This window comes from Mauremys mutica, chromosome 4, assembly GCF_020497125.1.
Source record: "Mauremys mutica isolate MM-2020 ecotype Southern chromosome 4, ASM2049712v1, whole genome shotgun sequence".
Classification (NCBI taxonomy): Eukaryota; Metazoa; Chordata; order Testudines; family Geoemydidae; genus Mauremys; species Mauremys mutica.
This window is the reverse complement of record NC_059075.1, coordinates 158,046,324-158,063,846: the sequence shown is the minus strand read 5'-3', so window position 1 is coordinate 158,063,846 and position 17,523 is coordinate 158,046,324. Positions and strand designations below refer to the sequence as shown.

General features: G+C 58.7%; 2 protein-coding genes across 2 annotated transcripts; both read right to left on the bottom strand.

Moving 5' to 3' along the window:
* Window positions 1-2,154: 2,154 nt before the first annotated feature.
* Window positions 2,155-5,255, bottom strand: LOC123368535. The gene is made up of 3 exons (XM_045013397.1): window positions 5,165-5,255; window positions 3,422-3,760; window positions 2,155-2,757 (listed from the first exon to the last, which is right to left on the bottom strand). The coding sequence occupies exons 1-3, from the start codon at window positions 5,208-5,210 to the stop codon at window positions 2,537-2,539; spliced, it is 606 nt and encodes a 201-aa protein (XP_044869332.1). The 5' UTR covers window positions 5,211-5,255; the 3' UTR covers window positions 2,155-2,536.
* Window positions 5,256-6,262: 1,007 nt separating this feature from the next.
* LOC123368538 (natural cytotoxicity triggering receptor 3 ligand 1-like) lies at window positions 6,263-8,672 on the bottom strand. The gene is made up of 3 exons (XM_045013402.1): window positions 8,541-8,672; window positions 7,690-8,022; window positions 6,263-6,522 (listed from the first exon to the last, which is right to left on the bottom strand). The coding sequence occupies exons 1-3, from the start codon at window positions 8,590-8,592 to the stop codon at window positions 6,356-6,358; spliced, it is 552 nt and encodes a 183-aa protein (XP_044869337.1). The 5' UTR covers window positions 8,593-8,672; the 3' UTR covers window positions 6,263-6,355.
* Between the last annotated feature and the right edge of the window lie 8,851 nt (window positions 8,673-17,523).

The window sequence follows — 17,523 nt, the reverse complement described above, 5'->3', positions numbered from 1 at the left end:
TGGGCACACGGGGACCCCTCTCCTGGTGCTGGGATGCGGCCCCTCTGGGGGGGCTGGGCACACGGGGACCCCTCGCCCGGCGCTGGATACGGCCCCTCTGGGGGGGCTGGGCACACGGGGACCCCTCGCCCGGCGCTGGGAGGAGGGGTCAGGCCGACTGGCTGGATCTGACCCCGGGAAGACCCTGCACCCGCTGCAGTGCTGCCCTCAGCTGGCTCCATGTCCACGCAACCCCTGGGGCGCAAGCTCCAGGGCGACCCCACAGAGACACCTCCCCCCCGGCCTGCTCTGTCCACAGCTCCTGTCTGTCGGCCCCTGTGACCAACTGGGAATGTTCCTAATGTTCCCTCTGAACACGGTGCTGGTGCCTCAGTGTCCCCTCTGCAGTTCTTAGTATCCAGGTGGTGGGATCGGGGGTGCGATTGCTGCAGAGGAAGGGGCCAGTGCACCTAAATGCCTGACGCTCTGTCTCCTAGCAACTGATGGCCTGGGCCCCCCCTCTGCAAAGGTGCCGGCTGAAGGTGTTGGAGACACAGAGGTCAGGTGACCTCCTGGCCCGGGAAAGGGGCTGAGCAGAGAGGGGGGGCTGGGGGGTGTCAGTCTGGGGCTGGCTGGGGACGAGGAGTGAGGGCAGACGTGGGGGTCTGGCTCCCTGCCCCCCAGAATGGACCCGGCCGAGGGGTCCGGCTCGCGGTACCTACAAGCTCTGTGTTAGACCCTGTTCCTGTCATCGAATAAACCTCTGTGTTACTGGCTGGCTGAGAGTCACGTCTGACTGCGCAGTGGGGGGGCAGGACCCTGTGGCCCCCCAGGACCCCGCCTGGGCGGACTCGCTGTGGGAAGCGCACGGAGGGGCAGAGGAGGCTGAATGCTCCCAGGAGAGACCCAGGAGGTGAAGCCGTGGGAGCTTCTTGCCCTGCAGACAGGCTGCTCCGAGGGAGAGGAGGCTCCCGAGTCCTGCCTGGCTTGGCGGGGAGCAGTTCCAGAGCAGCGCCCGGGGACCCCGGGACAGCCCCCCTCCCAGCCAGGTAAGGGGCAGCAGCTCCCCCCCCCCCACCGGTGGGCACGGGGTTTGTTCCTCACTGAGGGCTCCCACAGGCGGCACTGCCCAGGGCAGGGTGCAAAGGGGGATGCGAAGAGGAGCATTCGGGGAGCTCCCCCCAGTCCCCGTGGAGCAGACGGGGTGTCCCCTGAGGCCTGGTGCAATCAGCCTGGCCTGGGACCCCCACAGTCCAGGGGAAACGTGGGTAACCAGAGACACCCCCGTCTCCGTGGGGCGTGGGGCATTTCCTCCGTCCGGCGCTGCGGGTAAGCACACGCTGGCTGCCCGGGCACCACCCCCCGTACGCGTTGGCTACAGCTCTCAGCAACTGCTTGGCCATGCCCGGCCTGCACCTGGTGTACCCGCCTCTGCTCTGCCCGGCACCTCCTTCCCTAGCAGGTGGGGGGCCCGGTGCCGCCAGGGGGCTCTGGGCCAGGCAGACCCAGTGCGGGCTTCGGTGCACCCTGGCAGGGGCCCAGTGGGGAATCGGGGAGCATGGGTGGGGGTGAAGCCCAGGACAAATGAGTGTGGGGAGAAGAATCGGACCCGTCCCTGCACCCCCCACAGGCGCTGGAGCCACCGGGAATAAGGACACGCGGCCACCGGCTGGCAGCAGGACACAGGGCGCGTGACAAGCGTTTTATTCCTTATCCATGCGCTGCCGCTGGCACCACGCTGGGAGCTGATCCCACGCCGCACAACCCCCTCTTGACATGCCGAATAACAGCCCCCCATGGACACCCCCTGTTGCATCGCAGAGGAGCAGGGACAGAGTCTGACAACCCATGTGATCATAAGCAGAGAGTACTTTATTCATTTCCAGCATGCTCTTTATACTCTTAAAGCAGGCAAGCAAGCAGTTGCTAATTGGTTAACAAATTTAACACACCCGCAGCTGTAACTTCATAGAACTAGCCAAGGCCAACTTCTCAAAACAAAGCTCAAAGCCTAATTAACCCATCCTAAAAACCTAAACATCTTAGCTTCCCACACTACCAGCTGCCAAGCTAGCAAAATATTCTCAACAACCCCCCACCCCCGCTGTCCCCGCCGAGCTCGCTACCCGGGGTCTCCCAGCGGCGCAGCCAGCAGAGCAGGCAAATAGACCCCCCTGTGGGCGCCCAGCCGTCAGCCCCTGTACCCAGCCGGCCTCCCCCATCTGACACCCGGCCCCTGGCGGCCCCAGCGGTTCGACACGTCCCTTAGTCCCTTAGGGGAGACAGGGCCTGTGTCCCCATTTCCGCGCAGGATCCCGGCCCCCCAGATTTGCGGTCACACCCTGCAGAAGCGAAGCCGTTGCTGTGACGTGGGTGTCCCCATCCGTCCCTGGGGATCCCAGTCCCGTTGCTGTGACGTGGGTGTCCCCGGGGATCCCGGTCCCGTTGCTGTGACGTGGGTGTCCCCGTCGGTCCCTGGGGATCTCAGCCCCATTGCTGTGGGAGCTGTGTCGGGGACACTGGGAGCCCAGCGGGCGCTGGACGGACGACCGAGGGCTCACACCTGTGCCGTCTGGTTGGCGCTCTCAGCCTGTGCCCGGGCTGGGCTCTCCTTGGCCTCCGGGCTGCCCAGACACGCCTTCACCTCGGCAGCCAGCCGGGCCAGGTGCCGCTGCAGCTCACTGGCCGAGCGGACACAGCCCCCGATCACCTCCTCCAGCTGCCGCAGCCGTGGGGCGCCCCCGCCCAGGGGGCAGGCGTCGGGAGGCACCGTCGGGTCTGCAACAACAGTACAGCACCGCGTCAGGGTCGCTGCGGGATCCCAGCCCCACGGCAGCCTGCCCCACTCCAGCCATGGCCTTACCCCACGGGGCGGTGATGGGGGAGTGGGGTGGGGCACTGTCAAGGCAGGTGGGTGCAGGCAGTATGAGGAGTGGGGCGTCAGTGCCCCCCAGCAGGGAGCACTGTGGGGGCAGGAGAACTGGCCGTGTGGGCGGGTGGGTGCCCCCCAGCAGGGGGCGCTGTGGGGCAGGAGAACTGGCCGTGCAGGTGGGTCGCTGCCCCCCAGCAGGGGGCGCTGCAGGGGCAGGAGAACTGGCCGTGCGGGCGGGTCGGTGCCCCTAAGCAGGGGGCGCTATGGGGGCAGAACTGGCCATGCAGATGGGTCGCTGCCCCCCAGCAGGGGGCGCTATGGGGGCAGAACTGGCCATGCAGATGGGTCGCTGCCCCCCAGCAGGGGGCGCTGTGGGGCAGGAGAACTGGCCGTGCGGGTGGGTCGCTGCCCCCAGCAGGGGGCGCTGCAGGGGCAGGAGAACTGGCCGTGCGGCAGGTCGCTGCCCCCCAGCAGGGGGCGCTATGGGGGCAGGAGAACTGGCCATGCGGGTGGGTCGCTGCCCCCCAGCAGGGGGCGCTGGTGCTGCTCTGCCCCCCGCCCCGTGCTCACCTGCCACGCGCAGGGTGAGGCTGCCCTGGGCCTGGTCGGGCGGGTAGAGGATGTAGCAGGTCCACTCCCCGCTGTCGCTGGCGGTGACGCGCTGCAGCACCAGCGAGACGTTCCCGTTCCTCACCTCGTCCTGGGCCAGGCTGAGCCCCGCCCGCGCCGCCCGCACCGCCCCGGCGAACTCCAGCACCGTGCGCCCCTCGTGCCGCCAGCGCACCTGCAGCTGCTCCAGCTCCAGCTCCAGGGGCGGGTAGTCGGCCCCGACGAGGCACTCCAGCACCACGCGCTGCCCGGGGCGCGCCCGCACCGGCGAGGGGCCCACCGACACCTGCAGCCAGGCCGCTGCGGGGAGAGGGGCAGGGTCACCCCCGCCGGGGCTGGTCTGCCATGGGCCCGCCTGCTGCCCCGCCAGCCGGGTGCCCCGTTCACTCCCAGCATCCTCTGGGGGGTAGGGCCCGGTTCACTCCCAGCATCCTCTGGGGCAGGGGGTGGGCCGTTCTCCCCCAGCATCCTCTGGGGCGGGGGGGTGCCCCATTCACTCCCAGCATCCTCTGGGGCATGCCCCATTCTCCCTTAACATCCTCTGGGGCAGGGGGGGTGCCCCGTTCCCACCCAGCATCCTCTGGGGCAGGGGTTGTGCCGAACTGGGAATGTTCTGAATGTTTTCTCTGAATACTGTGTTGGTGCCTCAGTTTCCCCTCTGCAGTTCTTAAGTATCTAGCTGGTGGGATCAGGGGGTGATTGCTGCAGAGGAAGGGGCCAGTGCACCTAAATGCCTGACACTCTGTCTCCTAGCAACTGATGGCCTGGGCCCCCCTCTGCAAAGGTGCCAACTGAAGGTGTTGGAGACAAAGAGGTCAGGTGACCTCCTGGCCCGGGAAAGGGGCTGAGCAGAGGAGGAGGGGCTGGGGGGGTTCAGTCTGGAGCTGGCTGGGGAATGGAGGGAAGCCCAGACAGGGCTCTGACCCCCCAAGGGGGCTGTGGGGCTCCTGTGGCCCCAAGATGGACCTAACTGGGGGGATCCTGTTGTCTGTGCCTGCAAGACCCTGTCCTGGACTGTGTTCCTGGTGTCTAAATAAACCTTCTGCTTTCCTGGCTGGCTGAGAGTCCTGGGGAATCGCAGGGAGCCGGGGGTGCAGGGCCCTGACTCCCCCACACTCCGTGACAGGGGGGTGCCCCATTCTCCCCCAGCATCCTCTGGGGCGGGGGGGCCTCTCCTGGGGTGGGGTTGCCCCTGCTCCCTGCAGGACAGTTTCCACCACCCCCAAAGCTTTGGCTGGGCCTTGAATCTCCCCGGGCCGGGCCGTTCTCCAGCCCCCTGGCCCTGCCCCCCAGCTCTGTTGGGGTCCCCACACCCTGCCCTGGGGTGATGGGGGGAACTGCCTGGCCCTCCTGCTGTGGGGAAGCAGGGGCAGCTCTCATCCCCCCCCCCCCCCCCGAGCTGGCTCCCGGCCCCCCTCGCCCTCCTGCCAGTCTTGGGCAGTTCCAGGGGGAACCCAGGGGCCATGTCTCAGGGAGATCCCAGATCAGCCAGGGGCCCTGTCTCGGGGAGGTCACAGGGGAACCCCCAGGGGCAGCGGGGGGCCAGTTTCAGGGAGACCCCGGGGCAGCGAGGGGCCAGTTTTGGGGAGACCCCGGGCAGCGAGGGGCCAGTCTCAGGGAGGTCACAGGGGAACCCCCAGGGGCAGCGAGGGGCCGGTCTCGGGGAGACCCGGGGGCCTGCGGCGGGCCAGGCCCCGTACTCACCAGCTGCCGCGCAGCACAGGGCCAGCACGGCCCCGCGCAGACACATCTCCGGGGGTGCGCGCAGGGGGGCAGGAGGCACCGTCTCTGCACCGGCGGTGCCAGGGCTGCGCTGATAAAGGGCCAGCCGTGTGGCAGGGCCCCGATAAGCCCCGAATATGGCCAGGAGCCCCCTGATTGGCTGGGACGTCCCGTCCCATCCCCCCCCCCAGGCACTTCGGCACCGTCTGCCCGGGTTGTTTTTATCCTGGGGCAGCCGGTGACCTCGTGGGGCCGGGACCCAGGGACCCCCAGGACCCCCGTGTAGGGCTGTCCCAGCCGGGCCTGGGGGGCGGGTCCCTGCCCCAGCCCGGCTCTGGGTCGCCGTGGGGACCCCAGCCTGGGGGTGTTTCACCCCCACCCGGCTCTGGGCTCCGCCCCCCTGGGGTCACAGTCGCCCCTTCCCGGGGGCAGCGCTGCCCGAGCCCAGCCAGGCCTCGGCCAATGCCCAGGACACGGGACACCCTCTCCTCCCTCCCGGCAGCGTCCCAGCAGGGAGAGGGGCCGGACCCTGCACCCCCTGGGATGGGGCAGCCCCCGTTCCCCTCCCGGGGGGCCTGTCCCACCGCCCCAGGCGCAGAGAGTGTGGGGCCGGGATGGGGGCCCAGCTGCGGGGTTCACCCCCCCACACACATCGCAGACGAGGACACAGACCGAGCATCACCCGCGGCTTTATTCAGACAACAGCTCACAACCTGCGTCCCAGAGCCGCCCCGTGGGACCACCCTAAAGCTGAGCCCCCTCCCTCCAATGCACAGCCCCCCCCGCAGAACCCCACCAATGCACAGCCCCCTCCCACGCCCCCCATGGGCAGCATGAAGCAAAGCCCCCTGCCCCTCCCCCAATGCACAGCCCCCCCGCAGCATGTCCCCCAGTGCACAGCCCCCCCGCAGCACCCTCCCAGTGCACAACCTCCTGCTATATCCCCCCACATGCAGCACCAAGCAAAGCCCCCTGCCCACCCCCAATGTGCAGCCCCCACCCCCACCCCCCTGGCCCCGATCCTGTTCCAGCAGCTCCCTGGCTCTTTCCCTCCGCGATGCCTCCCCTGCTGCTCTCTGCACACCCCCCAGCTGGCCCCATAGATGCCCCCGCAGTGCCGAGATCAGGGCCCCCCCGGCGCAGCCTGGGTGCCCCCTGGAGCTGGGGCCGGGCTCAGGCCTCCCCCCCAGCCCCAGCGCCTGCCGCCTCCAGCTTGCGGCTGATCTGCTGCAGGATGCTCAGCACCTGGTCCAGCTTCTTCAGCACCAGGGGGTCGGGGTTGGGGGCGCAGGCGTGAGGGGCCTCGGCCTCCGGCTCCTCCACAGGCGGCTTCGAGGGGTCTGCAGGGCACAAACCGGGGACACCTGTTACCACGACCGGCGCACGTCGGCCCCTGCACCCCAGCCGCCTCCATCAGCGGGACAGCAACTGCGGCTGCTGCAGCCCCGGCCTCGCCCAGCAGGGGGTGCTGTGGGGGGGAGCTCCCAGCTACTGCAGCCCCGGCCCTGCCCAGCGGGGGGTGCTGTGGGGAGGAGCTCCCAGCTACTGCAGCCCCAGCCCCGCCCAGCAGGGGGCGCTGTGGGGGGGGAGCTCCCAGCTACTGCAGCCCCAGCCCCGCCCAGCAGGGGGCACTGTGGGGGGGGAGCTCCCAGCTACTGCAGCCCCAGCCCCGCCCAGCAGGGGGCGCTGTGGGGGGAGCTCCCAGCTACTGCAGCCCCGGCCTCGTCCAGCAGGGGGTGCTGGGGGGGGGGAGCTCCCAGCTACTCCAGTTCCACCCTCGCCCAGCAGGGGGTGCTGTGGGGGGAGCTCCCAGCTACTGCAGCCCCGGCCCCGCCCAGCGGGGAGCACTGGGGGGGGAGCTCCCAGCTACTGCAGCCCCGACCCCGCCCAGCAGGGGGTGCTGTGGGGGGGGAGCTCCCAGCTACTGCAGCCCCAACCCCGCCCAGTGGGGGGCACTGTGGGGGGAGCTCCTGGCTACTCCCACTCCAGCCTCGCCCAGCAGGGGGCGCTGTGGGGGGAGCTCCCAGCTACTGCAGCCCCGGCCCCACCCAGTGGGGGGCACTGTGGGGGGAGCTCCTGGCTACTCCCACTCCAGCCTCGCCCAGCAGGGGGCGCTGTGGGGGGAGCTCCTGGCTACTCCCAGTCCAGCCTCGCCCAGCAGGGGGCGCTGTGGGCAGTGGGTGGGGCGGGAGCTCTGTCTGGGAGGTGGGGGGAAATGGGGCAGGAGCACTGGCTGTGGGGGGAGAGGGCTGGGTGCGCTGCCTGGGGGTGGGAGCTCCCAGTTCTATGGAGAGCAAGGGGCATGTTGGCCAGCCTCTGGCAGGGCCCCTGCAGGGCCCCATGGCAGGCTCCATAGCACAACCCCATAGCAGGACCCCCTGGCAGGCCCCCTGCAGGGCCCCCTGGCAGGCCCCTGGCGGGCCCCATAGCAGTCTCCCTGGCAGGCCCCCTGGCAGGCCCCATAGCACGACCCCATAGCAGTCCCCCTGGCGGGCCGGCCGCCTTACCCTCGACGTGGAGGACGACCTGCTTGATGCGCACGTCGGGCGCGTAGGTGACGTAGCAGCGGTAGTTGCCGGCGCTCTCCGGGGTCACCTTGCTGAGGTAGAGCGCGGCGTTGCCGCTCCGCAGCCCCTCCACACTCAGGGTGGCGCCCGGCCGGCTCCCGCTCAGCACGTTGTCGAACTCCACCAGCTGCCCGCCCCGGTGGAACCACTGCACCACCAGCTGGCTCAGGTCCACGGGCGGCTGCGCCACGGAGAACTGGCACTTCAGCACCACGTCGTCCCCCACCTGAGCTCGCACCGGGGAGGCGTCCGTCTCCACCGCCAGCTTGCCGGCTGCACGGGCACAGACCGCAGGGGAGGGTCAGCGGCCGGCGGGGGTGTGACGCGGAGACCGGCTTGGTCTGGGGTGACGCTGGCAGCCGCTCGGCCAGGGAGCAGCGGCCCCGGTAAAACCGTGGGGTCCCCGCACCAGCACTGGGGATGGAAGGGGGGACAGAGGGGGATTGTCTCTGCCCTGCTCCCTCCAGCTCCCGGCCCAGCCAGCGAGGGCTGGCGATGGGGGTCTCCCAGACCCCCCAGCTGAGCCCTCCCCACCCTGCCCCGGGGGGTCTGCCCTGCAGCGGGAGACGTGTTAGCCCTCAGGGCGCCCCGTGTCTATGGCGGGCCCCTGGCACTCACCGCAGCCCCCGAGCAGGCCGAGGACGAGCAGGGTCAGCGGGGGCTGGCGATGGGGGTCTCCCGGACCCCCCAGCTGAGCCCTCCCCACCCTGCCCCGGGGGGTCTGCCCCGCAGCGGGGGACGTGTTAGGCCCTCAGGGCGCCCCGTGTCCATGGCGGGGCCCCGGCACTCACCGCAGCCCCCGAGCAGGCCGAGGACGAGCAGGGTCAGCGGGGAGCGGCTCATCGTGACGCTGGCGCTGTCTGTGTCTGCTCCGCAGGTGTCACGCTCAGACTGGCAGCACCGGGCCCCAGCTCGGCCGGGGGCAGCGATATCGCGGCCAGCAGCAAACGGCTCCATAACGGGCGGGAGGGCGCGGCCCAGCCACGGCTGGACCCCGGAGATAAGGCTTGTAGTGATCATTCACTGACACGTGCCCCACGGCGCCCGGCCCGGGTCTGCGCTGACCCCCCCCTGGCCTGGGTCTGTGCTGACCCCCCCCGGCCTGGGTCTGTGCCAGCCCTGCCGCCCCCCCCCCGCCTGGGTCTGTGCCAGCCCTGCCCCCCCCCAGCCTGGGTCTGCGCTGACCCCCCCCCCGCCTGGGTCTGTGCCAGCCCTGCCCCCCCCAGCCTGGGTCTGTGCCAGCCCTGCCCCCCCGGCCTGGGTCTGCGCTGATCCCCACCGCTGGCCAGGTGGTGGGAAGCAGAGACCGCCCGGAGCCGGAGGTGCACTGGGGTCTGAGCCGGCGGGTGAGGCCAGGGGGTAGAAGGAGCCCTGGGCCAGGCGGGGGGCAGGCCGGGAGGGCGGGGGGGAGCCAGCGGGGTCTCGGGGCGCAGTGCAAGCAGAGCAGACCAGGGCCCCTTCAGAGCTTGGGCCCGGCTCCATGGAGCCGCTGTAAACCTGGCATAGTGGTGGCCCCTCCCCGACCATCCCGTCCTGACCCCCGCCCCCCACTGTGCCCCGGGAGCGTCTCATGGGGCCGGGCCGGCCTCTCCCTGGGGTAACTCGGGGTCCCCCCCCCCCGACGGGCCAGAGGGACCAGGGGGCCTGGAAGAGGGGGAAAGGGGGAGGGGCAGCTGGCAGCCGGGGTTTGGCTGCTGAGGGCATCGGGGGCAGGGTGCCAGGAGGGAGTTGGCGTAACCCCCGTGAGCCCCAGGGATTGCTGGAGGATGGGGGGGGGTGATAGACCCAGGCCGGTTGGGTACAGCAGAATAGCAGAAGGCAGATACACTGGCCACTGGATTAACAGTTTTCTGTTCCCTGACTGACCAGAGCAGGGGCTGCTCCAGGCTAATGAGAACACCTGACTCTAATTAACCTGTAACGAGTCAGGTGATGTGACCACCTGACTCTAATTCAGGCCCTGCTGATGCTATACAAAGGGCTCACTCCAGCCAGGCAGGGGAGTCAGGGAGCCAGAGGAGAGGAAGTGCGGCTGAAGGGCTGGTTACTGAAGACACCCCCAAACCATCGTTAAGGGAGCCCTAAGGTGAGGGTGACGAAGGGAGAAGCAGGAGAGCTGTGGGGAAGTGGCCCAGGGAAATGCAGCAACTCTGGCAGTGAAAGGTCGGCTGCCAACAGCTGCTCCCATTAGAGTCCCTGGGCTGGAACCCGGAGTAGAGGGGGGCTGGGTTCCCCCCAACCCACCACTGCAGGAACAGCTCCTGGGAGGGGAAGTCAGGCCCCTGCCAGGACAGGAGGCTGAACAGAGACCGGGGGAGTTCTCCCCCCAACCTCCTTGCAGCCTATGATGAAAAGGGCTCAGCAGACTGTGACCCCGGCCCTAGAGAGAGAAGGGCTATGGGGAGGGTCACAGTGAGCCCCTGAGGCTAGTGAAACCGCCTGGAAGCGCGGGACCCACGGGGGCAAGGTCCCACGGGGGCGCAGGACCCACAAGGGTTATAAGCACAGGCCCAGCCGGAGCCCCTGGGACACGGGGGCTCTGCTGGCTGGAACGCTCCCTCTCAAGGGGGGAGCCAGGGCACTGCCCCCAGCACCTCCCCCCAGCCAGCCTGCCCCAGAGGAGGGGGGCAGCTGTTCCCTCCTTCGACCCTCCGCTGCTACAGGCCTCTGGCGTGTGTGTGCAGGCAATGGCTTCCCCACCACCACCCCAGGGACTGACACCCCCCAGCCCTGCGCTCACAGAAACCACCCCACAGGCCACATCCCCTGCACCCTGCCACTAGGGTCCCCCCACCCCCATGGGACCCTGCCTGTGACTGACACTCCCTGCCCATGGCTGCCAGGGGCACCACCACTGCCCCCCACCCACTGCTTGGGCCGGGAGTTCAAGGGAGACACTCCCCCACCCGACCCAAATTCCCCCACTGCACTAGTGCTGGGGATGGGGAACACATCACAGACACGGGGAGGGAGAAAGGACACCTCGAGCTGGAGCCCAGGACAGGTGAGGGACAGGCACCGTCTGTTTGGAAAGCCGATCAGAGGGGTGTTTGGGGGCACAGGAGTCCTGCACACACAGGCTTTCCTGTCTGAACAATCCTACTTCCGATGAGCTGTTCGCAGTGGTGCCTGCAGAGTGCACGGTGCTCTGTAGGCATAAAGACGCAGTGGTCACTTCGATAATGTTACCCATCCTGAAAACCTGTCCATAGGTCAGCTTTGAAAGTGACCCAGAGAACTGGACAGCAATCCATTTCGCTAACGGCAGCGGGTGCAGGAAAAGTTTATTTTCTGCAGTGAGAATGGGGGCAGGTTATTTATGGTGTTGTAAAGACTAACAAATGCTACAAGGAAAAAGCATAAAAACAGAAAAGAGTCCTGTGGCACCTTATAGACTAACAGACGTTTTAGAGCATGAGCTTTTGTGGGTGAATACTCACTTCACCACCACCAACTACAAAACCAGTTTCTCCTCCCTTGGTTTTCACACCTCAACTGCTAGAACAGGGCCTCATCCTCCCTGATTGATCTAACCTTGTTATCTCTAGCTTGCTTCTTGCTTGAACATATATATACCTGCTCCTGGAAATTTCCACTACTTGCATCCGACGAAGTGGGGATTCACCCACGAAAGCTCATGCTCTAAAACGTCTGTTAGTCTATAAGGCCTTGGCTACACTTGCAAATTTGCAGCGCTGCAGCAGGGTGTGAAAACACACCCTCTCCAGCGCTGCAAATTGCGGCGCTGCAAAGCGCCAGTGTGGTCAAAGCCCCAGCGCTGGGAGCCGCTTAGGCTTAGGCTCCCAGCGCTGTACGTTATTCCCCACAGGGAGGTGGAGTACGGACAGCGCTGGGAGAGCTCTCTCCCAGAGCTGGCGCTTTGACTACACTTAGCGCTTCAAAGGTCAGCTCCTAAGACTAACAAATGCTACAAGGAAAAAGCATAAAAACAGAAAAGAGTCCAGAAAAGTGCAAGTGTAGCCAAAGCCTAAGGTGCCACAGGACTCTTTGTATCAGAGGGGGAGCCGTGTTAGTCTGGTTCTGTAGAAGCAGCAAAGAATCCTGTGGCACCTTATAGACTAACAGACGTTTTAGAGCATGAGCTTTCGTGGGTGAATACCCACTTCTTCGGATGCAAGTGGTGGAAATTTCCTGGGGCAGGTATATATAAGCAAGCAAGAAGCAAGCTAGAGATAACGAGGTTAGATCAATCAGGGTGATCAATCAGGACTCTTTGCTGCTTTTACAGATCCAGGCTAACATGGCTCCCCTCTGATACATAAAAACAGAGACTGTCATCAGGATATTCCATTACTAGTATCAATAATGTTTAGGGCTCAAAATGCTGTACACACAATAAATGGACATTATTGGCTGTATTATGCTAGTAACTATCAGCCCCAAGTCTATGCAAATACTTGGAGGGAAACTTTCATGACACTTGGTTGTGTTTGGGAGACCAAGGTGGAAACCTGTTGAAATTGTTTGGTTAGCTTCATGCATAAATTGTTGTTTTTACACATTTTTGCTATGACATTCTTATAACTATACATTTAATACTTAATAAAGGTGCAAACAAGTTTATAAAACCAAAACAATAACTTGACATTTTGTTAATATTACCTTTACCTTAATGTTGGGGGTATTTTCTATGAATAAAACACAAACACCCCCGCCCCCATGATTAATAAAAGAGAATTGTTACTGTTTGCAATTGCAATATTTGTTGAGGCAGAAATATATTTAACTTTGCTAAATAATTTGGTATTAATAATATTATGATGGCTATACCCCAATCATAATATTAAAATGTGGTACCATTTACATTTTAAAAAGTATAAAATTGACTTGTCGCAACAAAATAAAAATAATAAAGCAGTCACATGACACATACAACACAGAACAAAGTTACAAGTCAAAACAAGCTGCGTCGGAATTCTATTTATAACTATACAAAACAAGGCATTAAGAACTAAATTATTAAAATGATGCTTTAAAAAAAAGACAAACAAAAGGGTTAAACATTTAAATAAACAACTTATTACCTTGTTAATTAAAACTTTTAATACAAATTGATAAAAATTCATATTAAGTTATTTTCCAAATTTGTTGTATTAATATATTAACTTAAGGCATTTTCCATTACTTTATATTAACTTTATTTGAAAACCCTGTTATATGGAAATAAGGAAAGCCCATGTTTCAAGTATTAGTGGTTAGGATTAGAAGCAGAGGCCACATTTCTGTTTGGCAACCATATCTTTAAGAAAGTTAGGAGTAATTCCAGCTGTTGCATTCCTGAAGGGTTAAAATTATTAATTTACTGGATTTAGTTAAGGTAAAGTTTTTACCTTGTTTTCTCTTTGTTTGTTTGTTTTTTGTTCTGTTTTCAATGGCCTTGTCTTTTGGAGGTTTCTTTAAAAACTGCAAAGAGTCCTGTGGCACCTTATAGACTAACAGATGTTTTGGAGCATGAGCTTTCGTGGGTGAATCCCCACTTTGTCGGATGCATCTAGTCTTTAAAAACTATCTCTGTTCTCTTTTAAAACAGAGAGAGAGAAGAAATGAGGCAAGGCAGGCAGGGGTGTTGGGGGTGGGGTGGGGATGGAGAGCAACCTTGGAAGGTGAGGAGACCTGAGCCAAGAAAGATTAACTGTATCAATTTATCTTAAAGGACAGGCAGCAGCAGTGAGTTTAGCAAACTGAGCAAGCATATAAAGGAAAACGTAACCGTACGTACAAATATTTGAGACAGAAGGTTCTATGTTATCTCTAAGCGAGGAGTGTGGCTGAGTTAGTTAAAGCATCTGGGAACTCACACAGTTGGGAAGCCGCAGCCCAGGGTTTTATCCTGGTTCTGAGAGGAGAGTTAAGGTAGTAACCTGCTCTTGTAAAACCTGAATTTGTCCCCCTCAGTGTCTTGCTTTTGTACGTGTGCCCAATGGATGGCGGGAGTGCCCTGCTTTGCTGCAGTTAATTGTTTTGGGGCAACTCCATGTGTTAATGCATCAATTCTAGGCGTTAATCCGCTCAATCTCATTTTTTTCACTTTGAAATTGTTCTTTATTCACTCCCCTGCGATCGAGTCGCAGTTCCTGTCTGCTAATGTGCTCTGAACTGTTCCATTTTTTCCTTCAGTGACAGTATTGTTTGCTACTTCTTCTTCCTGCGCACTTACTTCTCCTGTTCTGACAGGCATCGTGACCTAGGTCTCAGTTTAAGTTTAACCAGAACCTGGTTCTTATAGTAAGGTGGTGGTTGCACTGCAGTGGCCCCCGTTTCATTTTTTTAATTTTGCTAGGACCACTTTTTTCCACTTCTGTCCCTATTTTTCAGTCACAGGGGAGCTACCTGAAGCCTCCTGTTCACCACCAATATTTATAACAGGGATCAGCAGTTCTCTTTTTTTGCAGATTCTTTACAGCTGTTTCCACTGTTCTATTCTGTTGCTGTGCTTGCTGTAAGGTATAATGTCTGTGGCCTGCTTGCTCCCCTGCCAGGAGAGTGGGAGCATTCCAGGGCCCTTTTGGCTTCTCCTGATTCTTTTAACTTTGTTTCTGTTACTTGCCCCGCCAATTTTGTGGCGTGTTGTCTTAACCATTTAACAGCCATGGTCATAGTTGGCAATATTCTACATCTTACTCTTATTTTTCAAGGCTACAGTGTCTGCCCTAGCCTTACAGATTCCATTCCATGTTTCTTCCCCACTATCTTTTTAAAATTCATATGGACCATGTTTGCTGGCAACCCAGCACATCCATACTTTATCAACCCCTGTGGGGATTTTCAGGGAGGGGTTAAAGGGCTTTCCTAGTTCATAGCTTTCTGCCATGTTAGACTGTGATTCGTACAGAGGACAGCTTGCTTACTTACCAGATCAGCGATCGGGGTCACCAGTGTCATCAGATGTTCGGCTGCGTGCGTGTTCTCTCTGTGTGCTGTACTGACTCAGGCCAGTTAGCCCATACAGCCCACTCCAACAGAATTGCCCAGTAACCACAGACCCATTAGTAGCCAACACACTCGGCCAGGTTTATTGTCAACACAGCATGGTCCTAGTATCCCATAGACTCTACAGGACTGTGACAAAGTGGGGCTGTTCTTAATGTTTCCTCTGAATACTGTGTGGGTGCCTCAGTTTCCCCTATGCATTTCTTAAGTCTCTAGGGGGTGAGATTGTTGCAGAGCAAAAGGCCAGTGTGCATAAATGGCCGACACTCTGTCTCATGGCAACTAATGGTCGGGGCCCTTCTCCCCTGCAAGGAAATAGCTAAAGGTGAACAAAGAGGTCAGGTGACCCCCTGGCCCGGGAAAGGAGCTGAGCAGAGGAGGGGCTGGAGGGGGTCAGTCTGGAGCTGGCTGGGGACGAGGAGTGAGGTGCAGACGTGGGGTCTGGCTCACTGCCCCCCAGAATGGACCCGGCCGAGGGGTCCCGTTCTCTGTACCTACAAGCTCTGTTTTAGACCCTGTTCCTGTCATCGAATAAACCTCTGTCCTACTTCTTGGTCAGCCAGTCACTCAGACAAACAAGGTTGGTTACAATTTGCAGGAGATAATACTGCCTGCTTCTTGTTTACAATGTCACCTGAAAGTGAGAACAGGTGTTCGCATGGTGCTGTTATAGCCAGTGTTGCAAGATATTTACATGCCAGATGCACTAAAGATTCATATATCCCTTCATGCTTCAACCACCATTCCAGAGCACGTGTCCATGCTGATCACGGGTTCTGCTAGATAACAATCCAAAGCAGTGCGGACAGATGCATGTTCATTTTCATCATCTGAGACAGATGCCACCAGGAAAAGGTTGATTTTCTTTTTCGGTGGTTCAGGTTCTGTAGTTTCCACATCAGAGTGTTACTCTTTTAAGACTTCTGAAAGCATGATCCACACCTCGTCCCTCTCAGATTTTGGAAGGCACTTCAGATTCTTAAACTTTGGGTCGAGTGCTGTAGCTATTTTTAGAAATCTCACATCGGTACTTTCTTTGCATTTTGTGAAATGTGCTGTGAAAGTGTTCTTAAAACAAACATATGCTGGGTCATCATCCGAGACTGCTATAAGATGAAATATATGGCAGAATGTGGGTAAAATAGAACAGGAGACATACAATTCTCCCCCAAGGAGTACAGTCGCAAATTTAATTGACACATTATTTTTTTAACAAGCATCATCAGCAGGGAAGCATATCCCCTGGAATGGTGGCCGAAGCATGAAGGGGCATATGAATGTTTAGCATATCTGGCATGTAAATACCTTGCAACGCTGGCTACAACAGTGCCATGCAAATGCCTGTCCTCACTTTCAGGTGACATTGTAAATAAGAAGCAGGCAGCATTATCTCCTGTAAATGTAAACACACTTGTTTGTCTTAGCGATTGGCTGACCAAGAAGTAGGACTGAGTGGACTCGTAGGCTGTAAAGTTTTACATTGTTTTGTTTTTGAGGGTAGTTATGTAACCAAAAAAAATCTGTTTATCATTTTTTCAGTGCAAATATTTGTAATAAAAAATAATAATATAAAGTGAGTGCTGTGCACTTTGTATTCTGTGTTGTAACTGAAATCAATATGGAAAATGTAGAAAAACATCCAAAAATATTTAATAAATTTCAATTTGTATTGTATTGTTATAAGTGCGATTAATTGCAATTAATTTTTTTAATCGCAATACATTTTTTTGAGTTAATCACATGAGTTAACTGCGATTAATTGACAGTCCTAATCAAAACATCTCTATGCTTCACTCTGTCATCCTGACTTTATCTTTAGGAGGGGTCAGTATGTTCTCGTTATCTTTGGGGGAGGTGTTGGTACCGTATTTGGTATCAGGGTGTTCTGGTACCACCCTTCTGGAGTTTGTGTGAGTGTCCTGTGTCTAGTACTTCTCAGGAACGTGTGTGTTTTTGCAATGCCAGCCCTGTTCTTGCCAGATTCTGTGAACTTGCAAGCAGTCATGTTCTGTAGCAGGGCCTGCCTTTTGTTCACTTTGCTTTATATCAGCAAAGCTTGCCCACTACTTTAGCTTAGGCCTCAGGCCTCATACCAGGCCTCTTGTCTCAGGACCTCTCTTTCTACTATAATATGGTTACTCAGAATTCAAGTATATTAGTTTTTGTTTTAAATTACCTTTTCTTCCACCATTCACTTCTTGTAAGCTTCTTGGAAGAAGTCAGTTTGAGGAGAGATTTTAAAGAATTGAGGGAGGTGGTCTGGCAAACAGCCATTGTATTTTCTCTCTATTTTGTTTTAATAAAATAGTAGCATGATGAGAGATATCAGAATGGCACAGAAAATATCAACAACTTTAATCAACAGCCTCAATCGCCATATGGGTAGGACAGTACAACTGTCAACAGACAAGAATTATTGCACTCAGAAATTTAAAAATCTATTTTGTACACTAATCAGAAGAACTGTAATACTATACTTAATCTACAATATCCTACATCTTCAGCACATTCAAGCAGTTTAGGAAATAAAACCAAATAATTCTTAGTATTTTCCCTATAAATAATAATACCACCTAATTCATATAATGCTTTACAGCAGATCTCAAAGTGCTTTACAAAGGAGGTCAGTATCATTATCCCCATTTTACAGATGGAGAAACTGAGGCATGGGGCAGGTAAGTGACTTGCCATGGTTACCCAGCAGGTCAGTGGCAGATAGTGTGTTCCTGAATGTGCTCTATTAGCTCACGAAAGCTCATGCTAAAATAAATTTGTTAGTCTTTAAGGTGCCACAAGTACTCCTGTTTTTATTCAAAGAGCAAC